Source organism: Mizuhopecten yessoensis, unplaced genomic scaffold, assembly GCF_002113885.1.
Source record: "Mizuhopecten yessoensis strain PY_sf001 unplaced genomic scaffold, ASM211388v2 scaffold10765, whole genome shotgun sequence".
Classification (NCBI taxonomy): domain Eukaryota; kingdom Metazoa; phylum Mollusca; class Bivalvia; order Pectinida; family Pectinidae; genus Mizuhopecten; species Mizuhopecten yessoensis.
In genome coordinates this window covers 27397-54750 of record NW_018408710.1, presented here as the reverse complement: position 1 = coordinate 54750, position 27354 = coordinate 27397, and the positions used below count along the sequence as shown (strand labels likewise).

The following is a 27354-nucleotide window of genomic DNA, read 5'->3' as shown; positions in this document are numbered from 1 at the left end:
GCATTAACGATGAGCATGGGATTTGACTGCTATCCTGTTTTAAAAATTATCAGACGAACTACTGTATAACTAACTGACCTTATAGATACTTAATAATTTTCTAAATGGCCAGTTGTTGAGAAAGGCGGAAGAGGATGGTTCATAAGTCGCTTCTGCAGCTGGGCTGAAAGAATATATATCTGTACAGATAAGCTAAAATCTCGATATAAACAAAATCACAAAAAAATATTTTTTTGAAAGAAACCAAAAACGCATCATATAAAAGCTGTTAAATTCTAAAAGTGGTCGTAAATATTTCAGTTATATAAAGATGAGTACCAAAAACAACACAATAAGAAATTCAATTTCAACAGTAGTGTTTACACGTTATCAAATATGCTTAGATAGTCAACAAACGAGACACATCAACAACCTCTGTCTAATCTTTGCATAACTGTCTTCCGTTTGAAATCATTATCGTGGACATGCTTTTTTGTCAATACATCGGTTGGTTGGTTTAAGTTCTTCTGTCAATTATTAGTGGGACTCCCAGCTTATGTGAGATGTCGGGGGACTATGAGACTTTGAGACAGTATCCCCCTCACAGAATCGCTGTGTCTCTATTTCTTGCACAACTTCACGTATTTACACGTATTGAAAACTACTACATGCAAACAGATAAATCAGCACCTTTTTCATATCAATTTTGTTACATTTATCAATATGTATATTTTTTATAATTGATAAATAAGAACATATTTGATATTTTTACTTTATCTTAGCGTCAGATTAACCATTGCCGACAAAAAATATAGAGCCTTTTATGTTTTTTTAACAAAGATGTGCTGATTGGCACGGGTTCGACTCCTGGAGTTAAATAATTTTATGTCAGTCTTGTTTTAAAAGTTTTGTGGAAAAGTTGCAATCTCCGCGTCACAGTCAGATACATTTATTTTGTGAAACGTCCTAATTTTCTTCAGACTGATTTTTGTCTGTTTTTTAGCCACACCCTATTTTTAAATAGAAGAATATGAGAAAATACCAAGAAAACGATTTGTCCGTATGCTCGTTTTTTACCTTAGGTCGGTCAAACAAACGCATTTTAATTGATGTAATTAAGGTGAATTTTGATTGTAAGCAGAACTAGTTCATACAATATCTTAATATACAACATTTGATATAGCGCCCTATCTAGCTAACATAAGCCACTCTAAAGCGCTTTACAGTACATAGATATACAGTTAATACAATTAGCATATACATTAATTAATTCATTTTTTTGAGGAATACGCAGGAGCTGCCTTATCAGGCGGTAACTACTAGTCCTATGCCACCTGGCTAATATCCCCCTATGTGTGTATGCCTGCGTGTGTGCTGGAGATGTATTGTGATCTGTTTTTTAGTGGGACCGTGCTTCCAACGGCATCTTTTATAGTGCCACCCCACTTGAATGCTACAGCACAGATCCCGCAAAATCCACCCAGACCATTTTATACTCCACCTGGGTTGTTGGAGTTGTGTGGGCAGGAGAAAAACACTTTCTCTGATATTCCATGCGTACGGCGACTTCGAGGATCGAACACCGGAAGTCTGCGTGGAAGGCCGACCGAAGTGTTAACCACTCGACCAATCCGCCCATAATCCGTTCAAATGTGTTATACAAAATATATGAAAGTTTGCACAATGGATAAACTGGGTATTTCACTATAAATTATGCATGTAAAAGGTCCTCAAATTATATTTTGATCTCACAAAAGCAGTTTACGTTACCACTACCCCATGCTTTTCAATATTAAAATCCTCGTTTTTCACCAGTTGTTGCTGATTTAACGATTATTATTAAAGGTTCTGATGAGTAATAATATTTAATATTCACTGCATTGAAAGAAAATGCGTTTATTTTCTCGTATTAATAGATATATAACTTATTTCAAGCCGATAATTTATGCATATCCTGTGAATTCTTAAGTCGATCCTAGATCGATAACGAACTCGTTGCTGGTCAGAAAGTTTATGACTTAATATTGCCCTCGGCCCACAAATATTGAAATTTGGAAAGCTGATTACAAAAATACCAAAGTAGCAGTCAAGTCAGTCCTAGTAATGCACATACAATCCCATTTAATGCAAGATAAAAATAACTGACATTGCGATAGGGAGGCACTATCTATTTGTTCCGGAACCAGTCTTTACTCGAAAACTGCTCTGTCCTAGATTAGTTCAAACTAACTCAATATCCGCATTGTACGCACTCAACCGTCAAACAGTCTAGACGTTAAAGCTGAGAGAGGGGCTTAGTTACATGTGCAACCAAGAGCAGTTGCTGTAGCTGAACTTAACAGTAAGTACTTAAATTTCTTTATGATTAGGATTTACAAAAGCTGAAATTCTTCGGGTGCGGTTGTAGAGCTTAATTATTTGAAATATAGCATAAAGTGTGAATCAACAGCTTATCACAACTTGCACTAAATCTAACAACGGGTCTCATATATTATGTTACGGTTTTCACTTACACTAATTAGGGGATAACCCTAATGCATTTTGAAATTTTCGGCGGTAAATCGTCATTATACTGTCCCAAATTTCAAAATAGAATAGGGTTATCCCCATTCGTATTCATATCAACCAAAACTAACGAAACGGCATTATAAAGATACTTTTGAGTGTTTTCTTAATATTCTAGGTCTCACTGCTATGGATTGGTGACGTCAGAAATATTCAAAATGAGGCGGAATTACGTTAAGCTTTCGGGGTCACGCTATTTTTCGATACCACATTGGCACGGGAGCGTTGCGGTAAAATTGACCGGCTCCTTTGTATTCTGCCAAGGTCAAGTATCAGTTTAGTCATTGGTCAGTGTTTTTTACCCGAGACCAATGAAAAAGCTATCTTCGTTCTTTCGAGTTTGTCATAAAATATTCCAGGAATGCAAAGAGCGTAAATGAGCATCACTTCTGGAGTATCGCGGATACGATACTACGGTTACACCTAATATAGGTTATTACTAACGATCGTTTGCCATTTCGCTTTCTCTATAAATGTTACAAATGCCAGCTGTATATATATTTTGATTTCGTTAGCAATTTGTTTCTCTGCACTTTCATGTTGATTTTTAATATTCCACATGTTTTTGAAAAAAAAATACAGTTTTCCTTTACCCACATCTACTTTGATTACTGATGAACCAATTTCATCGTTTCATATTTCAGATGACATTACGTTACACTATGTTTCACGAAACGTTACCTGAATAATTTAGTCTCATTTTGGTTATAATCTATTCACGATTAAATATAAAATAAAATTAAAATGACAAAATATCCTGTGTTGCAATACTGAAAATCATAAATATCTACACAGACGTCCGTTTACATTAGATGTTCTGATAATCCTTTAAATGGAATGTATAAAGTTAACTGGCATGGTAGGGCGCTACTTTTGTAAACGTTCATTGTATTAATTAAACAAAGCACGGAAAAAAATGACGATAATTATCTATCAGAGTATGTGCAGTTACGCATTCCGTCTTGAACATAAGGAAATCATGTCAATTTGGCTCCCACGATTTAATCTCCTTTTTTCTATTGATGAGTATTATCATATCATCTCTCTTCCTATAATATGTACCTTAGGTGTATTGTCCATTGTTCGCCGTATAGGCACAGAACTTATTTGTTGTCGTTAACTGTGTATAATTTACCACGCTTAAAGACAAGAGGCCAATGGCCACGCACCTCCCAGGACAAGATTATTAGTCGTTAGATTATGAAATGTTTTGGGAAATAGGAAATTTGTATAAATGCGTAATCTTTATAATAAAAATAATACCTAAATGATACGAGCTGTAACGGGAGAGGCTGGCGGGACATGTTACCCCTCCGTACTATAGATTAGCTGCACGTAACTAGCAGTTATTTTGGGTTTGGACACAAAAAAACATTCTCCAAAAGTTGTAGTACACTAAGTCGCACGTATTGCTATAAGTTGTCAAATGCACAAAATTCTATGCGTTATAGTTTTTGTTTGAAAAGTTGCCACAAAATACTAGTTTGGATGCCAAGTACAGTACGGCTATAGGCCCTTGGCTATGGCCGATTTTAATGATATTTTGTGTGTTGAAAAAGACATATCTAGAGTTTCCTCGCGTAATTTACAGGTTCATAATACTGCATATGTGGGAAGAAGTTAAAATTAACAACAAAACCAAATTTCCCGCGGCACCGTGTTCCTTTATACGCTTACCAAAGTATCTTCAAAATGGCATTGCAAAAATATTTATGCTGTAAATGGCTTTTGATTTCTCTAGTTAATGGCAACGGAAATTCATGAAATTGTTATGAAAAGGAACTTAAAACCAATATCTTTCTGCGTGCAAAGTTTTGTTAAAATCGGCCAATCAACAAAAGATCAGGAAAATTCATTGAAAAAAGTTTATACTGTAAGATTATATAGTAGAATTAAATTGTATATTTGTACAGGTGAACACATTTTTAGGGTACCATAAGGGTTTGTTTAAAAATTGTAAATAGATATGTATGTTTTAAATAGTATACCCCCTAGGCCGTCAGTTTATATAAAGAAACCGAAAATGATACAATTGCTAATGAAATTAATTATTAAATAATTTAATTACATCCCCTATCCTACTGGCTGTTTTTATATTATGATTTAAATATTTTTGCACGCGTCCACCGTCGGCCGGTAAACCTTCTTGCAGAACGACTATTGTCATAACTCGCTGCTCGACACGTCCCGTCACGGTATGTGACAACATACTGCAGTTATTTTGCCGATTCCGAATGGTGTTAAGCTTACAATCAATACGGGTAATAGAACAGAATAAAACCATATGGAGATTATGGAGAAATGTCTGCCGATTCCATCCGTAAACGAATTTATACAAATGTTCGATGACAGCCGAACTGCGACTTTTACACGTTTGCTGCATTTACTTTATATTGTAAACAGATCAAAAAGACCTATTCGAATGCACCAAAATAAAACGAAACGATTTCATTTCTGCAACAAACCGGCTATAGCTTAAACTTTAATACACCTATAGAATGATAATTCAGTATTACATGCATTTATTCACATTTGACACATGCTGTGTACAATGCGACCAACTTTCTTGCAGTGGCTATGTGTGCGTGTATATAATACACACGTAACTTCACGTACACACATTGTTAATTTTCAATAAAAAAAAATTCTAATTACTCACTACTTATTTCCCCACAAACGAAGGGTGCCGTGTCTGATACAATATCAACATCCTGGCAATACTAAAATAAATACTCAAATCGTGTCCACAAGGCGAAATTTCACCAAGTATTCAGACGATTCCTATTCCTCACATGCTTTTGTTGTGTTAAAGGTTTCGCGGGCACATGTTGCTTTTGAAACATTTATTCCAACCTAGCTAATCGCCAGTCCAACCAGCAGTTATTTTGGTGTCCAGCAATTCAAGCTGGCCTAATGTGGCTGTAGATCACTATTTTCATATTCATATATTCATATTTAAAGGTTTGTGACTCTGCCTACATGTGTTTTCATCATTTACACACAAAAAAACCCCCAATAATATGTGTATGTCAGGATTGCAAATTTACTTCGATGAAATTGTTATATTTCATGTAGAAATGTCGTTTGTTTTAATGTCGCTAGCGATTTAATAACTATTAGGAACATTTATGTAAAGTCATGTTGTCCTATTAAGGATATATGTTAACTTGATAAAAGTAAGTATTTTTAGTATATCAGTACGCTGCTTCAGCTAAGCAATTTGTCAATATATGATTATGTTGATGTTGAGTAATAATCCCATTATCCGAAAGTTTCGGCGTAACTAAATAAATATATCTGATGAAAGACTTACACTAACAAACAACTGATCGTAAATACTACGTTTGAAGAACGTTATTTTTTCATGTTCAACGTGATAACTCTTCTTGCTGACGTGTTATGTTTTATTTTTATATGGGCTAAAGTTATTGAAAAAACCATCGGAACAGGTAACACAGACTTAGCAAAGTCTGTTAACTTCCCTTTTAGAGATATCGACGATGTCTTTTCACTAGAAAGGAAGTTGGTTGAACATGTCGATCGCATATACCTCCTGAGATTGAAGGATATTACAGACCCTTCTATATTAGCCACCTACTTCGATCTTTATTAACAGCACATCCATCATGGACGGTTCAATAAAATGTATGACTATTTTAATTCAATAATAGAAAAAAATCCCTTACCTATGTTGCTTAAATATCGTAGTTGATTCGATATTCACGGTATTGCAAGGGGTATTTGTAGAAAGCTCAATCATAATACTATGTGCATCTAAATATGTGTAGTCCAGCAATACTCATTTTCTGCATTTGCTCGTTTTTTTAACCTAATTAATTTGTTGTGGATAGACAAAGCGGGTGATCAGCAGATACATATATTTCTGCGGAATCTTGCGTCCTTTGGGGTGATGTAGCTTTATTCGTTCTAAATGCAGTCATTGTTTGATGATGTCATATACCTCGGGCAGTCAGGAAAATTATGTTTAACAACATTTTTGACTTAGTCTTATATTAAAAGACACAAACTGGGGAAATAAACAGACTGAGAATTGTGTGACAGCTCGGGATTCTATAATATTATAGTTGTTTCCTTGTCGTTTGTTAACCGCCGTATCGGATCAAATATCATTTTTCTACAATTTAGTAGGTCATATGTGATATACACAGCAGGCACAGAGATGCACTACGATCGAAGCATTTATAAACCATGTAAATAACGAATCTTATAAAAAACGCTGATGAGGAATATCAAATATCAAGTTGACCCCAACTGTTAAGGAATGTTTGTAACACTTGAAGTTGTTTTGTGTACATGTACAGCTTTCAAAAAGTGTACATATACATAAATGTTTTATATTGTAGTTGTTTTGTGTCGGCTGCTATCGGCCATCATATAAATGTACCTGTCTATGGCCATGCATGGCCATGAGTCTGTGGCCATGTATGCTGTATGAATGGGTATTACTTGTGGCTGTCCAGTATTTCAACAAAAGACATGTATGCATCGATATTCTAATTAGTGTTTTGTTCAGTAGTTGTCCATTATTTTGCACAAAATGATAATCTGTTTAAAGTGGGGGAAAAGTCTCACACTGACCATTTTGTAATAGAATGATCAGATCTCGGCTCTACGGGCCTCTATCAGTCCAATTTCCCAACAGAATGGACAGTTTTCGATATTACTCCTTTACATAAGATGCACTGAAATACTTTTGTATTATATATCAGTTTTGTTTGAATGTAACATTCCAGATTAAAGACGATTNTTTTTTTTTTTTTTTTTTTTTTTTTTTTTTTTTTTTCAAACTTAACATTTCTGATTTCAAAATATGAAAAATATTTACTCTACATTTAAGATGTAATTCTAAATGTTTAAATGTGTTTCGAAATGTTAAAGTTAACTATAATCTTAGTAATTAAAAAATAGGGTTTTGTTTTTGCCATTATTGATTCAAAAATTAAGTCTAAATAAACTGAACTACAACAAAAGATATATCTTTGGCAGAGCATCATATTCCAAGCATCGTATGCTGTGTGGATCATAATCTATTTGGCCCAGTAATTTCAATTTTCTATCGTCACTTTTATTCTCATCAAAACATAATTGCTTGATGGTCAGAGCGTTGACAGGCGAAATATATAATTGCGAGGAATTATTGTGTCCTTTAAGTAGTGTTAGGTTATGCATTCTGAATACAATCATTGTTTGTTGTGCCTCATAAGTCAGTTATTTGTAATAAACAATTGTTTCAATCTAGTCTGACATGAATAGACACTAATTGGAGAAGAAAATACAACGACTGTGAACGAAGAATTGTGTTTATACGTACAGATATTCGATATCGGGCTTGGTATTAGATAAAGTCTCCATTATTTCTTTGGGTTATCTCACGTTAAAACATGTTCATCCTTAAACTTATTAGGAAGTATGAAGTTTATCCTAGCTTTTCAATCACTACAAATAATAATTTTTTAATGCATTTCATCCAGCGGCTTTATTCATTTAAATTTTAATCAAATAATATATTTATTGACTTAACGTTCAATCAGAATTCAGTCAAGATTAACTTAGTCTGAATGTAGTAAAAGAAATAAACAACTACATGTAGTAGTTCAATGTAAGCTTGTTTTTCTTGAATAAAGACGTTTACAAGAAATAGATATATGGTAAATTAAAACTCTCTCATACTTATTTATACGAGATAACGATAAGTACTGTGAATCAATTGATCAATTTTAATATCAAACAGTTAAACAAGCGCTGAGAGAACAAATACATTTATGCTAAACATAGCGAAAATTGTAAATGAACTTATCAGTACCTAGCACAGGTATAAAACAAGATTTAAGGCGATAATGTATGAAGATCAAGAGAATTGATATGATGAGAGACTGGATATAGCTGAAGTTGATCCGTCTAACCAGTTAACAAACTTGGTTCTGGTCTTGAAATTTGTAGTCAAATCCGTGCTAGTATTGAACATACATTCCTATATTATGCAAGCTAATTCTAACTCATATTAAAGTAATGATACATTTTAATGGGTCGGGCACCTACATGTACCACTACTTGAAATCAGTTCTGTCCTAGTTAGTTCTATCTATATCGTATCCGCCCTGTAAGCACTCAACCGTCAAGCGACCGTACGCGGCTGATCTGAGAGCAGGGCTAAGTTACATGGGCAACAAACAACACATTTTATAGCTGAACTAAACCATAAGTACTCACAATCAACTTAAGATTTGACTTATGATATGCTAATACATCTGTTTATTCAGCCTTTTTGTATTTTAGTCTGAAAGATAAACACAATTACTTAAGTTATATCCTGGATCTGTCGTAGGTTGTGTGTCACGAAGCATTTTAGCAGTGCGCTTAACACAGTTATTAACAGAGAACCGTCTGCAGATTCACATTTAAGAATTTGTGTGCCCTTCGTCACACACAATGTTGTCCAAGCTATAAGGAATAGTTGCAATTGTTGAAATGATAATGTATATATATTAAGTGTATATCTTAGGTCTTTTCACTTTTCGCCGGTGTACATCAATAACACGCCGATATATGGTCAGCTACAACAAGTGAATGTATATATATAAACCTAAACACGTCAACATCAGCTACCACAGGTTGATCTGAGGTCAGCTACCACAAGTTTATATTAGAGATCCTTCACCACAAGCCAATATCAATTACAACGTATACAGGTCGGTAAGTTGTGAGCTAACGCACGTATATAGCAGAAATCCTTACCATGCCAACATCAAAGACCACCGACTGATAAGTAGTCAGCTACCACAAGCTTTATCAGAGATCCTAAGTACCCCAACAATGACTCGTACAAGTCAATATATTGTCAACGACCTCAAGTATAATATAGAAGATTCTTCACATGCCAACATTACCTACCGCAAACAAGCATCATCTGCTACAAGCCATAACCGTATCACGTATTATGGGATATTACTGTTGTGGTATCGCACAACCTTACACGATGTGCGGTGTGCGCACGATGTGTGAACGATGTGTGCACGAAATGCGAACGATAAAAAAATGGCCGATCATTGCTTGCGCACATTTGTGCGGACGATGGACGATTGTTGTGTGATAACAATCGTGGTTGGTGTAATTTGAGGAATGCCTTTACAATATATACGGTTTCGTGCATGTGTTTAAACACATAAACTTGATTATTTAGTATGTGTCTATATTCTAGCTACATCTATAAGCTTATCCTTCTCTCTGTACCTTCTTAAATTTAGAAATGGTGTTTTCGGTGTTTTTTAAACAACCTAAATCGACACATGTAAAATTACAACACAGTCTCGGCAATACAGCTAAACATAACCACTTTGTACCTGTATCTAGACCGTAGTTATCCTCCGCCCGGGGCACTTACGTAACTCGCCAAGGTGTGAGACCAGGTGAAGAGGAGCTATAGACCAAAACGAATGCAAATAACAAATACTTAACGTCCAGTTGTGTTTTCATAATGGTCATACGGTATCACATATCAGCTCTATGTGTCAGGCACAGGCCAGGTAAAACTCCAGTCACTCATCAAATTGTTATTTACCTGTTCTGTTACCTAGAAGCTACACCCATTCTTGACAGTCTAACGGTCACTGTAACACTGTGTAACACGCATTGTAAAATTGCACATAATCCTAATTAGTGTGATGAAAAAATACAGTAACATATACAGTATACATTATTGCATACGAGCCTTCCGTATTTTTTTTCATTCCCTAATATTGATCAACAAATTGTACCAAATCGCACAGTTGTGTGGAGAACAGCGCACAACGGGGCGAACGATTGTTAAATCGCACAGTTGTGCGCACCATGTGTGGACGATGTGCGGACGGTGTGTGAACGATGTATGCACGGTGTGCGCACGGTATTGTTGGTGCGTTGTGCGGTCACACAACTGTACCTTTTGTCGTTTCACTCTCCCTATAAATGTTTGGAATGACTGCTGTGCAATACATTATATTCTCGTTCTCAATTAATTGCTACCTGCATATTACAGTCTCATTTTAGTTGGAAAGTATTTACAGTTATATGGAAATATGTTTTTGTCCAGCTGGCTAAATTATTAAACAGAATGTGAAAACGTAAATATCTACACAGACGTGTATGCACATTACCTGTTCTAATAACCGTTCAAACGTAATGTACAAAGATAACCAAACCGGTAGAGTACTGGGTTAATAGACATTAATTATATAACACAATCTAGCGAACATAAAGCTTGTGACCTATTATTGAGTACGTGCTCCTGTACATTCCGTTGTCAACACAAAGACATTCATGTATTTATGGCCTCCTCGTACCTCAGATTCTTTTTTATCCATACCTGAATGTTATCATATAATCTCTGTTCCTATTATCTATTTAATACATTGTCCAACGATCTTTTAATGGGTATGTCTGTATATTTCGACGTTCATTGTGTTAACAAACCTCGCCAAAAGTATGAATATGTATACGCATGCTTTGATCTTGTTAACAGTTTCACGGAAAAATCTTGCTTTTGAAATAATTGGGACCTATTGTTACAAACCACTCTGTGCACTATCTTTGGATGTAACGTAAGTACATAGGCATTTTAATATAACAATGCTTCATACTGTCAAAAACAATATTTCAGTCATTGAGTTTACGTATTGTCTGCACTGCAAAATATGTTTCCCTGCCATCCCCAAATTCAAAGTTCAATCCAAATGTTCAGTTAGACCACTCGCTTTATACGGGAAAGCACTATTAAATATAGTGCCGATAACGCCACGTGACGATGTCGAACAAGACCACGGGACATTTTTATTCTTTCAAAAGAAATATTCATGAGATTGAACACTATTTACATAAAGTGCATTCATTGACAAGTTAAAATACATGTTTGTTAAATCACGAAGAAAGATTATCAAAGTCTGTAGTTCAATTTATTTTCAAAACTCTATGACTTCTGAATTTACTTTTAACCAATTCATTCAAACCATGCAGTACATGCATACTTGCTTTCCTTTTTTCATTTTGTTCATACTCTTCTTGAACCTAATAAGTAATTTGAGTCACTATACACAATAAATGTTCCTGACAAATTCAAATATGTGTACAAGACACTTGTGTCAGATATGGAACGTGTTTGTATCATATTTTTTTATGACGAAATCACTTTTTGTTTTGAAAAAAATCTATCCTCTTGTAACAGGACATTTAACTCTGTAACACAACTGCAGGCATGCGACAATTTTGAAATGGTGATGTAAATTTTTGATTTAGTCAAAGATTTTGAACCGCTCCAATTCCGGTAATGAAAATGCTTCATCACTAATGTCTGCAATTTCTGTAAATAAAAGTGGTTCCTTAATCTGACTTTTCCTGTTGTACGAAACAGACGGCACAATCCGCGGCCGCACGCGCCCTTTATACAACGTGAATAAGTTTCTTTTCCAGTTTCAATACGTCTTCTGATGCTATCTGAACTCGTAAATTAATCATAAAGTTATTTGTAGCATGGCTATACATTCTACGTCTGCATCACGTTTAAATATGAACTGTTGCATGACAAAGATCTAAAAGCAATTTGTTGCATATGAATGTGTACTGTGATCAAGTTTTGGGTCCCTCCTCCTCGGATATTATCATCCTGGACCGTGATTTTGACATTCTTAATACAACAAGACGATACCAATGAACTGGACCCGGAAATAATATAACATAATTTGTGGTACACGTCATGGTCGCACTGTACAACTATGGAATTAGATTAGACAATCGGAGTCCGGATGGTATAATAAAACAAAATTATCCCACGGAGGGACCCATCGTAAAATCAGACTACCAATAATCTAACCTTTCGCTTTCCTTCAAATCATCTTTATGAAAACATATTTTGTACGTTATCAGTTCTTTAAAACATTTGTTCCCACAATTTTTGTCAAGTTATAAGTAATATATGATGCGATACATATTTATAGTCGATTTTTGTTCATATATCGAAGATAGTATTTATAAAGTTTTGTATTCTGGTCTTTGAATTTGACATATGCCTTCAGTTTCTGAGTGCTTGCATGAGTTATGAAAAGCATTCACGGCTAAATAATTTCAAATTATTGTTTAAATGATAGGTTTCATTTTGTCTGACAGCTACTGCGTTTATAACATAGGTGTCATGACGTCTGTTTCCTCTATGGCAAATATCAGTTGGTCACATTTCCGTGAAAACTTACCAATGTTTTAAGTCAGTGCGACATAAATGTGTATTTTGAATCTAGTCTCATTAGTTGCCCCTGTTAAATAGCGACTATATTTATAATAAAACTATCTAATGCTAACCTTACGGTATGTTCTTACAGTGTGCATGTTCATTAAATGTATTTTACTTTGTACAGATGGCCACACATGACAGTTGGTTTCCAGCCTCAAATCAAGGTAAACACCAGAAAAAAAGTATTTATCCACAATGTGTGTGAAAAGAGATTGATTGACATTGAACATTTGCATATTGCTTAGTAGTCCGAATTATTCTGACGTTTTATCGACTTTTTTTTTTATATCGGTCTGTAGTCTATTAACGTCAGAACTCCGGCCGTCTATAATATGCGGGAAATGAGCGACCCGCGCCCGGGTCGCACTTCAAACTATTTTATTTTAGAAACAAATCATTTCACAGACATGTCGCACATGGATCGAAATATCTATTCTTTATGCACAAGATAAACATAAATTACATGCCTCAAACAACCAATACAATCACTAAAAACTAGCCGGCCTACGTTATAACGTTGGGAAATACCTTCGGTAACGCGAGATCTCGTCAAGTCATGTGACATTGCTCATGCCCTAATTTCCTTTAAAAATATTGGTTGGTATAGAAAACGTTGGAAAATACTGTTATTGATACCACCTAGTGCATAAAGAAAAGATCTTTCGATCCATCTGCGACATGTGTGTGAAAGTGACGATTTGTTTCTAAAATATCAGTTTGAAGTGCGTCCCGTGCGCGGGTCGCTATTTCCCGCATATTATAGAGGGCCGGAGTTCTGACGTTAATCGACGACAGACCGATATAAAAAAAGTCGATAAAACGTCTGAATAATTCGGAGTAATTGCGTAGGTATGGATTAGTTTATTGATTAAATTTGTCAATTATTCTCATTTTCCGACCATTCCTTGTAAATCAGAATGATTGATTTTGATTGAGTTATCATTTTGTAAGTACTTATCATGAAAGCTATCAATGATTCCACAAAGTCTCGAGAAGTATTAAATAAAACATGCCTTTCATGAGACAGTAGTTCAATCGGCTGTTGTATTGGAATGCATTGTATCACCCCTGCAGGTCGGAGATAGAAAAAAATAATATACCTGCTGATACCCACTGTATGTATCGTAAGAGGCGACTTATGTTGGGACCCCTGCAGAATTGAGCATTTGATATCGTGCCCTCTACTACAAAAGCGACCAAAATAAATTGCTTCAACAATAGCAATAGTTGGGATCTTTATATTTCTCTCTTCTTATTATTACCTTTATTTCCTAACGCCTTGCTTGGCAATACCTCACTTTTGGCTTAAATGTTGAACGTTCGCCCACCATCGCCCCTGTGAGGAAGGCAGGGGGTCTGTCCCCAGGCCGGGACATACCAAAGTGATTAAAAATGGTAGTTGTTATTCCCTGCTTAACGTTCAGCATTAAGGGGAAAGGCAACAACTGATTCACCTGTTGTCATTATAATGTGACCGGGCTAAATGCTGTGCTTGGTGCCTTCGGCATGGTATTTCAGTGAGATAATGCTATAAAGTCGGCATCAGATCCTTGATTTCACTAAGAGGCAAGTGCACCAATACACCCCGTTAAAATAATAAAACCAAACCAAACTATTGTGGTTATATAAAAGGACATCATAAGATGAATGAAGATAAATAAATAAACTTAAACAGGCAATATCAAACCGACACATGGAATTTTTAATCAATAAAAAATCATAAAAAATAACTTCTATACTTCCGTTAGTTGGTGCCCATCCCCGTCTTTTCCGGGAGCTACGTCACCCCAACACATGTTCCTATGTTCTGCCGAGCCCCATAGACCAAAATGAACGGTATTATAAAACCAGAAAACTCTCTGCTTAGTTGTCAGGTGTGTTTGAACCTAGTTGACCAGAATTCCACCGCATTACTATTTTAGTGTCATTTATTGGATCACTAACGTTTCATTAGCGTTTCAACTGACGCTGGTTACTTTTTATAACCTACCGCACTTGGGCAGACATCAGGCTACTAACAATTGTATGACCGTAGTTGTTAAGACGTAATTGCCAATCGTAAACTGGTTGGTTCATATTCAGAACCATCTGTTTTCCTGATACTAATAAAAAAATCTACAAAGCAAAGGGCACAGTTCAATTACTTGGATATTGTCGATTTGTCTACTTTCATTGACTTCAGGCAACTTGAAAAATTGATAAAAAAGTTTCAGATCGTAGAGTGTTTTTGCTAGATTGGTTGAGGATAAAGTCCCTCACTTCATCTTCAGTTACGGTAAGAAATCTGCTTGTTTCGGGATCGTTAGCCCCAGGCCCAGCATCTAAGTTTGTCGTCTGCTCCGGTTGCTGTTCTGACCGGGTCTGTGTAACAGTGACCTTCTCAATAAGATTTTGTTCAAGTTCAACTTTAAAATCAATTCCAGAAACTTCTACACTATAAATGTTGCAAAACCTCTGCAATATCCTTTACAGAACCTGTTCTTTTGTTGTCGATTGTAACCGTGTAATCTAGTCAGCGTTAATAAAGGAGGGCCTGTAGTGGCGCAGGAATATGTTCACAGGGTCTTGACAAATCAAAGCACCTTTAGGTCGTATTACATGTGTGTAATACCATATTTATGACATGGCCGTATGACATAATAAAATACCAGTCCCACTACATCTTCAAAATGTTATGTCCCCCGTCGATGTGTAAATGTGTATAATTTCACTTCTTTTTATTGCAGATGCATATGAGCAATTGCGAATTGTTTTGATCGGGAAAACTAGAACAGGCAAAAGTGCCACCGGGAACACGTTGATTGGTGAGGATATCTTTGAATCTAAAGCAAGTCCCAACTCTGTTACCACGCAATGCAAGGTTGAAACGAAAGAAAGATTTGGCAAAAAGATTGAGGTCGTCGACACTCCAGAACTTTTGGATACCAATATGCCATCAGACGAACTTGTGAAACAGCTCGTATCCTGTACCCGTCTAGCTTGTCCGGGGGTCCACGCTTTCGTCATGTTGTTTCGTATAGGAGATAGGTACAGTGATGAAGACCAAAAGGTTATTGAGTCAATACAATATATCTTTTGCAGAAAAGTTCTAAATCATACCGTTGTCGTTTTTACAGGAAAAGATCGACTTGAGAGAGATGGACAAACATTAAACAAGTATATATCTCAGCTGCCAAAAGTATTGAGAGATACGATAGCTTCCTGTAAAGGGGATCATGTTGCCATATCCAACATTGGTAGTCGTGATGAAAGGGAAGAGGCGGCCAAAACGATTATAAGAATGGTTGAAGCAAATGTTAACCGAAATGGAGGAGACAGCCGGTATTACAAGACCCCATTGTTTGATGCATTATCTAAGAGTATCGGGGAAAAGGTAGGCCAAATTCTGGATCGAAACGATGGAATCGAGGATAAAATCAGTCAGATTAAGGAAGAGATGAAACCCTTAACAGGAAAAGACGAACACATCAAAAGACAGCGTGAAAAACTTCAGAAAATCATTGACTTTCTTCAAATGATTATCTACAGAGAAAATCCAGACAAGAGTGTTTGGAAAAGAATGCGCAACTGGTTTATACCAATTGCAGGATTAGTGTTGGTCATTGCACTTTTATTGCCGTTTCTGCAAAAACAGTACGACAAAATATCAAATAAACAAAGGTTTTAAAATCCTTGATGTAAAATCTCTCGGCACACTCAACGTTTGAATGGTAGGAGTTTGACCTGTTAACCAGAGCTTGTGCCGGCATGCAACTTTTAAACTTAATTATTACTGATAACCAGTTTGCTTTATGTTTTTTCTGACTTAAAGAAGTATTGACAAATACCACATTTTCAAAACTTTTATGCAAATGTATTTGATATGTTTTTGAGTGTTTCTAAGATACAATTGACACATAGTAGCATTTTTCGATTATTAGGTAATGTTATGCGTCTATTTTAAAATCATTTCAACCGTATTATTTGCAGATTATATGGAATAGTTCACCTTTTGAATCTTTATTTATTAAGAGAAATAAAAAATAAAAAAAATATTATGATTTGAAAACATTTCAAAAAGTGCAACATGATAAATAAGTATATATATATATTCAAATTAACAAATTACAACATTAATATTTTGAGCATGAACGATAGATTTTTTTTTGGGATATCATTAATTTGTTTGCATCTTTTCTGATCAATAAAAGCTGTCAACTGATTTTGCGTTCTCGTCTTTACATATCACTATTAACTATTAAGACCTTGGCTCATATTCATAAAAAACTTAAGTTTTTACTCAACTTTTACTGAAGTTTTAATTAAGTACATATATTTTACTTAGTTAAATATAACTTAAGAATTTTTTTAAGTACTATTCATAAACGACTTATGTATTGACTTAGTGAATACTTAGATATGACAGGACAGTGCGAGAAGTAAGCAGGTAAAGTACAATACACATGATTGTAACCGATCCTTGACGGGTTTATCAAAACTTTCCTTGCAAACTTCATATGAGTCAATCATTGAAAGAATAAACAACTAGCGACATGACAGCGTGTGTCGTTAACTTGCTATGCATTTCTGACCTTCATAGCTGTTTCACTTTAAACTGCTGCTCAGTAGGCCTATCTGTAAAACCCGCTCCGAAATCACATTACTGTACACAAACAAACACGCCTGCTTGTAGACTATGAATAGAAGCGGATTTCTGTCACGTCACCAGCGCTGGCCAATGAAATGACACCACCCAAATAGCGAACACAAAGGGGTATATCTAAATGTTCAGACAAACACTTATCAAGCAATTGCAATAGGTGTGTTTCTAGTTCACTACATGCAACTGTCCGTAATTTTCATTCCTGGACCAAAAGTGTAAATATAGCGGTAGTTCCTCACTCACATGATTTATCAATGAAGTTAAACTTAGTGCCATGGGCTTGTAAAAATAAAGTCAAGATATAGCACAGCTACTTGTTGTAATATGGTATTACCAATCAATATATATAGAGAGATATAGTGAGAAACATAGGGTGTAGACAAATTGGTGTAAACTAGTTTTAAACGTGTATAATATTATATATACCCCCTCCCCCGACTTCCCCCCGTCACCACCACCATCTCCACAGCCAACGCCTTGACATTGAATGTAAAAGAATATATGGAGCTATAACTGAATCTTATATTGGTTAAAGTTTTTACCCATCAAATAAGCGTATGTTCGATCTGCGAGAAGCACCATTTATTTCAGACTCTTCATAATCATAAATCATTAACAGATAAACCAACCTTGTTATACAGATTGACATTTTATTTATGGTTTGGCGTTATTTGGGTCACGGCTTATAAATTGATGCTTTGGTTCAATTTGGCTGGTTACCGGTAACTAGGGCAACCAACAGATAATTCCACAAAATTCAATACCAGATATTTCTCTATCAGGTAGCTCAATTAGCTTACTCACGATTCCACAACTCCAGGTAAGGTAAGCGCCCCCTACTAGCGTGGCCATGGGAGATAACTTGCAGATAGATGCTACTTGCAGGAAGTAGACAAAGGGAAGTAACTTTTACACAGTATGAACAAAAATAGCGCCTAAATGCGTGAAATAAAGCACATTTATGATGTACGTTGACATGCATAAATGAAGGTAATACCGAATGCATTCATTCGGTATCTTTCATCAAATCACTTTCCTGGTAGTGGGTCTTTTACTCTCTTGCATGGTCGATTTTGTGTAGCCATTTTCTTGGGATAAGTATTTAAATGTTTACTTGAGCATTTAAGAATAAGCTAAACATTCTCATGAGGTTACTTAACTTTAAGTAGAAATTTAAGTAAAACTTAAGCAGAAGTACCTTTATGAATACAACTTCAGAAAACATCTTAAGTTATGTGAATACTTAAATAAATTTCAGTACTTAATTACAAAATTCTGACTAAAGTATTTACATAAGTAAAATACTTTACTTAGATTTTCTTATAAGTATGTGCCCAGGACACATTTCCTATCATGGTTGTTTACTCAAATTGGTTTCAAGAAAATCAATTTCTTTAATCATTTATAAACGTAACTCACCAGAATGAAAAGATCTTATCGTGTCTAAGTCTTACTATGGAAGATTTATGGTCTTTAGAAGTCGTACAGCCTAATCCAGACCCTTATACAGTTGCGAGCAAACTTAACTTTGTAGCCTAGTGCACTGGGGTTAAAACGAAAAGTTGTGCACTGGAGATACATGTAACACATGAATAAACTTGACTTCACATAGATGTACACTAGAGTTCACATCAAGTGATGCGCACTGGAGTTCACATCTATGTCAGTGCAAAGGGGCATTTTCTTCATCCAATTATAATTACATTCTTGAAGTTTGTTCTGTACATGAATTTGCAACTGAAAACAAACAACTGCCATTAGAATATGAATACACTATGAATACAACGATTCTCGTGCAACCAGTCAGCTGATCTCATACACAATGACCACTTCATATTACTACGCTAAGTACCGTTTCTTAGAATAGCTATCTCCCCTTCTCCAAAATAACGTAGTTGCGTGAAATGATAATAAACATTACAAAAATCATGAACGGTGCATCATTGTACTATTATTATTATTCTTTCTAATTTAAAACTAAAAAAATACTTATAACATTTTCATATATTAAATACTTACTACCGACTCGCAATCAGTTCCTCGTTGTCACGAACTTTCTAACACCCAAACGTCCGGCTAGGTAATCCCCGTGACATCAACTTGCACTTTGAGTTCAGAGAACTTTGTAATGACACAGGGCACTTCATCCACCAACTTATCATCATTTACATCTGCATTTTGTTTATGTCTTTTTGGTAAGAAGTACATTCAACTGCTGTATATTTAACTGCAAATGAGCTCTAAGCCTACTGCCGACGGGTGTTCGGCCGACGATTGCCCTGGATGGTTACTACGGTGACCGATGATTTGAAATATATAATATGCAGTGTTGAATGCGAAAATAAGAATGAAAGAATGAAAGGAATATCAAGTGTTAGTTATTATTAAATTCTGGATATATATTCGTTTCAACAAAATCAACTGATCTGCGGAGGTCGAACATTTGAAGGTTGTGTGTAGGCTGGGGTTCTGTCTGTTCTTTTTTTTACAGTTTTCTGACCGATACTAATTAGTCTAATATTAAAAATATTAAATCTTCAAAAAGTGTTGTAACTGTTTTTATTGTAGTTCATCGTAACGTAAATATATGAATTGAATGGATTCAATCCCTTTGTGTCTGGCCCTTTGTCAATGTATACATACTATGATCTTCTCCCGTCCTGACTGCTAAATAAATAAAATATTAGATGTTACCTTTTCATAGACTTAGAATGATTTAAGCAGTTTCCTTTAATGAAAATAGCATAATAACTATAAAGCGTGATTGCCGATTGAAACCATGTTGTATGTATGTACAGATATCGATGGTTTAAAGTTTATAATACTTTGTCTTTAGATTCATTAGTTTATGCTAGTGAATCATAAGTCTTTTTTCTGTGTAAAAATGGAAGGCATGCATTGTGAATAAGAAAAAAATACTATGTACTAAATATGTGTATGGTCTCATTCATGATGAGTAACGTATACACACAATCTGCAGAACTTAAATATACTTGTCTACCATGAAAATCCTTGTTTCTGGTAAGAAAATAAACATGTCTACCATGAAAATACAATCTCAGAATAAACTTGAAAGATGTCTTAAAAAAATCAGATTAAATTTTAGTTGCTTTATGCATAAAGAATACCATAATCATAGGAGAAACACCGAAAACTGTGAAATAGTCAAGATAATGGATAGTTCGAGGCCCGTTGATACGAATCGTATTTAAACAGACGTAAATACGATATCGGGTTTGCTGTTATATAGTCTCAATTATTATTTTGTCCTTCAAATGTAAACAAACAGTTAGGTCCTCTGATTACCGGGTGAAAAATTGTTACGTCTGCATAACTGTTATCAGATATCCTACTCTGAAGTACCTCGTCGATCAGCTGTTCGACTATTTATAATCCTAGTAACGTATTGTAAGAAAACCACCGATCGCTAATGAATTTCAATCATCTTCACTTTTCAAACATTTATTGTACTACTTGTGATTGCTTGCATCAACTGCACCCACTTTGAATTTGCAATGCTCCATTGGTATCTGTTACATTTATCTAGTGTCTGAATACTATCAACGGATAAATGGTTATTCTACAGTTTCAGTCTGGTTTTGACATTTCTATATGAATTCCAGTTCACATCCATGTTAGAGAATAGCTTACTGCTTTATACATACTCGGAGAAGTTAATTTGGACAGATTTCTTTTCCAACATTAACGGAAATCTGGAAGCTTGACAGAATACGATAAAATCCGTGGTAACACAACCATTAAATTATCGTAAACTAGATCAATAGTATAATCTCGCCTTTAATATATCTCTTGATCTTTCTTCCTTAATTCCCGATTTCCGCCCAATACAATGTCTGTAGCCGTTGCCAGGTTCACATTTGCCAGTGATGATTTGTATAAACAATCAATTTACGATCGTTCTTTTATGTTTTCAAAAAATAAATAAAATATTATGGTCAATAATATGGTGGTGGTGGTGGTGGTGGTGGGGGGGGGGGGATAAGGAAGGCTGTATTAGCCTTACACAGTGAAAAATATACGAATATCAAAGTGCAAGATCAATTCATCTTTTAAATTAGAAAGTATACAAGTTATGGTGAATGAGAATTTATATTGGAATTGCGCTGAAAAATATTTCAAATTTTAACCGTAGTATGTGTGCCTCTATATCCACATAGAATTTGATTAAAATCGTTTTTTTCGTTTTTAATATTTGCGCAAATTTAATCGAAAATGGAGGACAGACGATCAAACAATGCTATAACTTTAAATGGTACCGAATATTCTCTGAATATGGGGCTCCAATTACTTTACCTAATCAGATAAAGATTATGACGGTAGACGGGTACACAGTAAATATTTACTGTTCCCTAATCAATATTGTTAAAAGAAGATGATAAACGACATTTTCTCAACAGTGGTATGAACATTATATCGTCAAATTCTGTTTAAAGATAAACCTCGTCAAACACGTGAAATACTTGACCAAAGTCTATTCATATAAAGGACATACTTTTAGTATAACACAACAGCGTGACTGATAAGACACAGTCTAGGGAATAAACAACCTAACTAGATCACCTTGAATGACTAGACTTTGGCTAGACAAACCTGAATTACGACATCGCACTAATTTTGAGGTAAATATATTGTATGAATAATGCTTTTATTGAGCGTGTCAGAAATTATAGAAATTCGATTTTAATGAAATATGCACATTAACATCCTTGTTAGAATACACAATGTAAACGTTTGATTAATATGAGGTTACGCATTTATAGTGATATAATTAGTTAATTCTAGGATATACAACATATTCTTCCTTTTTACCCGCACTGAACATACTCACTAGGAATACGCAATTAGGAAGAACTTATTAAAAACATTTGTGACCTTTTCTGCTTTAAGTGTGTTTGCATGGTTTTATGATGTCTTTCTTTTGTTTGAACTTCTTTATGTTTACATAAGTTTGGGTTATCCCTACCTGTCAGCTTTTGCTTTAAAATGACCGTTGGAATGGTCATATGCTAAACAGATGTGTGTTACCCTTTGAATGATGACTAATCACGAGTTAAACGGATATTTGTTACCCTTTGACTGATGACTGATCACGTGATAAACTGATGTTTGTTACCCTTTGACTGGTGACTGATGAAGTGTTAAACTAATGTTATTTACCTTTGAATGATGACTGATCACTTGATTCTGATGTTTGTTATCCTTTGACTGATGATTGATCACGTGATAAACTGATGTTTGTTACCCTTTGACTGACAACTTATCACGTGATGAACTGATGTTTGTTACCCTTTGACTGATCACTAATCACGTGTTTAACTGATGTTTGTTACCCTTTGTCTTGAGACCCGATCATCACGTGATCAACTGATGTTTGTTATCCTTTGACCGATGACTTATCACGTGATCAACTGATGTCTGTTACCCTTTGACTGATGACTTATCACGTGATAAACTGATGTCATTTACCTTTTAATAACGACTGATCTCGTAATAAACTGATGTTTGTCACCTTTTGACTGATGACTTATCACTTCATAAACTAATGTTATTTACATTTGACTGAAGACTGATCACGTGTTAAACTGATGTTATTTAACTTTGAATGATGACTAATCACACGATGACTGATGACTTACAAATGTATCACTTGATCACCTGCTGTTTGTTACCCTTTGAGTGATGACTTAGCACGTGTTTAACTGATGTATGTTACCCTTTGTCTTGAGTCTCGATTATCACGTGATCAACTGATGTTTGTTATCCTTTGACCGATGACTTATCACGTGATCAACTGATGTTTGTTACCCTTCGATTGATGCCTGATCACTTTTTAAACTGATGTTTGTTACCCTTTGTCTGATAACTAATCGCGTGATGAACTGATGTTTGTTACCCTTTGTCTGATGACTAATCACTTCATGAGCTGATGTTTGTTATCCTTTGACTGATGGACTTATCACGTGATAAACTGACGTCATTTACCTTTCAATGATGACTAATCGCGTAATAAACTGATGTGTGTCACCTTTTGACTGATGACTTATCACGTCATTAACTGATGTACATTATTGTTTGTTACCCTTTGTCTTGAGTCTCGATCATCACGTGATCAACTGATGTTTGTTACCCTTTGACTGATGACTTATTACTTGATAAACTGATGTCATTTACATTTTAATGATGACTGATCCCGTAATAAACTGATTTTTGTCACCTTTTGACTGATGATTATCACGTCATAAACTAATGTTATTTACCTTTGAATGATGACTAATCACTTGATTCTGATGATTGTTATCCTTTGACTGATGACTGATCACGTGATAAACTGATGTTTGTTACCCTTTGACTGATGACTTATCACGTCATAAATTAATGTTATTTACCTTTGACTGACAACTTATCACGTGATAAACTGATGTTTGTAACCCTTCGGAGGTAAATCGATTTCTTTAATATTTACACAAGTTGAATCCAAAAATGGAGGGACGAATGAACAAACTATGTTATAACTGTACATGTCATTTATTTTACCTAACAAGATACAGAATATAACAGTAGACATGTTAACATAAAATATTGACTGTTCCCTAATCGATATTGTTTTAGGTATTAAATAAACGACATCATCTCATCTGTCGAATGTATTATATATTGTCAAGATCCATGTGCAAGGTGACATACTTGTTCAAAGTCTGTTCAGATAAAGGATATACTACACAACAACGTGACTTATATAACTATAAATTATAAAAGTTCGATTTTAATGAAATATGCACATTAACATCCTTGTTAGAATACACAATGTAAACGTTTGATTAATATGAGGTTACGCATTTATAGTGATATAATTAGTTAATTCTAGAATATACAACATATTCTTCCTTTTTACCCGCACTGAACATACTCACTAGGAATACGCAATTAGGAAGAACTTATTTAAAACATTTGTGACCTTTTCTGCTTTAAGTGTGTTTGCATGGTTTTATGATGTCTTTCTTTTGTTTGAATTTCTTTATGTTAACATAAGTTTGGGTTATCCCTACATGTCATTATTTGCTTTAAAATGACCGTTGGAATGGTCATATGATAAACAGATGTTTGTTACCCTTTGAATGATGAATAATCACGTCATAAACTAATGTTATTTACATTTGACTGAAGACTGATCCAGTGTTAAACTGATGTTATTTAACTTTGAATGATGACTAATCACACGATGACTGATGACTTAAAAATGTATCACTTGATCACCTGCTGTTTGTTACCCTTTGAGTGATGACTTAGCACGTGTTTAACTGATGAATGTTACCCTTTGTCTTGAGTCTCGATTATCACGTGATCAACTGATGTTTGTTATCCTTTGACCGATGACTTATCACGTGATCAACTGATGTCTGTTACCTTTTGACTGATGCCTGATCACGTGTTAAATTTATGTTTGTTACCCTTCGATTGATGCCTGATCACTTTTTAAACTGATGTTTGTTACCCTTTGTCTGATGACTAATCGCGCGATTTTAATGAAATATGCACATTAACATCCTTGTTAGAATACACAATGTAAACGTTTGATTAATATGAGGTTACGCATTTATAGTGATATAATTAGTTAATTCTAGGATATACAACATATTCTTCCTTTTTACCCGCACTGAACATACTCACTAGGAATACGCAATTAGGAAGAACTTATTTAAAACATTTGTGACCTTTTCTGCTTTAAGTGTGTTTGCATGGTTTTATGATGTCTTTCTTTTGTTTGAATTTCTTTATGTTTACAGAAGTTTGGGTTATCCCTACCGGTCATTTTTTGCTTTAAAATGACCGTTGGAATGGTCATATGCTAAACAGATGTTTGTTACCCTTTGAATGATGACTAATCACGAGTTAAACTGACATTTGTTACCCTTTGACTGGTGACTGATCGCGTCATCAACTGATGTTTGTTACCCTTTGACTGATGACTTATCACGTGATCACCTGCTGTTTGTTACCCTTTGTCTGATGACTGATCGCGTGATGAACTGATGTTTGTTACCCTTTGACTGATGACTTATCACGTGATCACCTGCTGTTTGTTACCCTTTGTCTGATGACTGATCGCGTGATGAACTGATGTTTGTTACCCTTTGACTGATGACTTATCACGTGATCACCTGCTGTTTGTTACCCTTTGTCTGATGACTGATCGCGTGATGAACTGATGTTTGTTACCCTTTGACTGATGACTTATCACGTGATCACCTGCTGTTTGTTGCCCTTTGTCTGATGACTGATCGCGTGATGAACTGATGATTGTTACCCTTTGACTGATGACTAATCACGTGTTTAGCTGATGTCTGTTACCCTTTGTCTTGAGACCCGATCATCATATGATCAACTGATGTTTGTTATCCTTTGACCGATGACTTATCACGTGATCAACTGATGTTTGTTACCATTAAACTGATGACGTATCACACGAAAAACTGATGTTTGTTACCCTTTGTCTGATGACTAATCGCGTGATGAACTGATGTTTGTTACCCTTTGACTGATGACTTATTACGTGATCACCTGCTGTTTGTTACCCTTTGTCTGATACCTAATCACGTGATGAACTGATGTTTGTTACCCTTTAACTGATGACTTATCACGTGTTTAACTGATGTACATTATTGTATGTTACCCTTTGTCTTAAGTCTTGATCATCACGTGATCAACTGATGTTTGTTACCCTTTGACTGATGACTTATTACTTGATAAACTGATGTCATTTACATTTTAATAATGACTGATCCCGTAATAAACTGATTTTTGTCACCTTTTGACTGATGATTATCACGTCATAAACTAATGTTATTTACCTTTGAATGATGACTAATCACTTGATTCTGATGATTGTTATCCTTTGACTGATGACTGATCACGTGATAAACTGATGTTTGTTACCCTTTGACTGATGACTTATCACGTCATAAATTAATGTTATTTACCTTTGACTGACAACTTATCACGTGATAAACTGATGTTTGTAACCCTTCGGAGGTAAATCGATTTCTTTAATATTTACACAAGTTGAATCCAAAAATGGAGGGACGAATGAACAAACTATGTTATAACTGTACATGTCATTTATTTTACCTAACAAGATACAGAATATAACAGTAGACATGTTAACATAAAATATTGACTGTTCCCTAATCGATATTGTTTTAGGTATTAAATAAACGACATCATCTCATCTGTCGAATGTATTATATATTGTCAAGATCCATGTGCAAGGTGACATACTTGTTCAAAGTCTGTTCAGATAAAGGATATACTACACAACAACGTGACTTATATAACTATAAATTATAAAAGTTCGATTTTAATGAAATATGCACATTAACATCCTTGTTAGAATACACAATGTAAACGTTTGATTAATATGAGGTTACGCATTTATAGTGATATAATTAGTTAATTCTAGAATATACAACATATTCTTCCTTTTTACCCGCACTGAACATACTCACTAGGAATACGCAATTAGGAAGAACTTATTTAAAACATTTGTGACCTTTTCTGCTTTAAGTGTGTTTGCATGGTTTTATGATGTCTTTCTTTTGTTTGAATTTCTTTATGTTAACATAAGTTTGGGTTATCCCTACATGTCATTATTTGCTTTAAAATGACCGTTGGAATGGTCATATGATAAACAGATGTTTGTTACCCTTTGAATGATGAATAATCACGTCATAAACTAATGTTATTTACATTTGACTGAAGACTGATCCAGTGTTAAACTGATGTTATTTAACTTTGAATGATGACTAATCACACGATGACTGATGACTTAAAAATGTATCACTTGATCACCTGCTGTTTGTTACCCTTTGAGTGA

General features: G+C 34.9%; 2 protein-coding genes across 2 annotated transcripts in view; both read left to right on the top strand.

The window, feature by feature from the left end:
• Positions 1–12643: 12643 nt before the first annotated feature.
• Positions 12644–16899, top strand: LOC110462253 (GTPase IMAP family member 7-like). The gene is made up of 2 exons (XM_021516142.1): positions 12644–12984; positions 15547–16899. The coding sequence occupies exons 1-2, from the start codon at positions 12897–12899 to the stop codon at positions 16485–16487; spliced, it is 1029 nt and encodes a 342-aa protein (XP_021371817.1). The 5' UTR covers positions 12644–12896; the 3' UTR covers positions 16488–16899.
• Positions 16900–22008: 5109 nt separating this feature from the next.
• Positions 22009–27354, top strand: part of LOC110462252 (GTPase IMAP family member 7-like) — a 27638-nt gene continuing 22292 nt past the window's right edge. Inside the window, exon 1 of the mRNA XM_021516140.1 lies at positions 22009–22102. Within this exon, the coding sequence (XP_021371815.1) occupies positions 22049–22102 (54 nt within the window). The 5' untranslated portion in view covers positions 22009–22048. The remainder of the gene's footprint in view (positions 22103–27354) is intronic.

Bases quoted from the DNA above. Each gene is read 5' to 3' on its own strand.
- LOC110462253 (XM_021516142.1), top strand. From the start codon at position 12,897: ATGTTCTTACAGTGTGCATGTTCATTAAATGTATTTTACTTTGTACAG. The intron at 12,985-15,546 runs GTAAACACCAGA...TTTTTATTGCAG, and splicing joins GTTTCCAGCCTCAAATCAAG to ATGCATATGAGCAATTGCGA.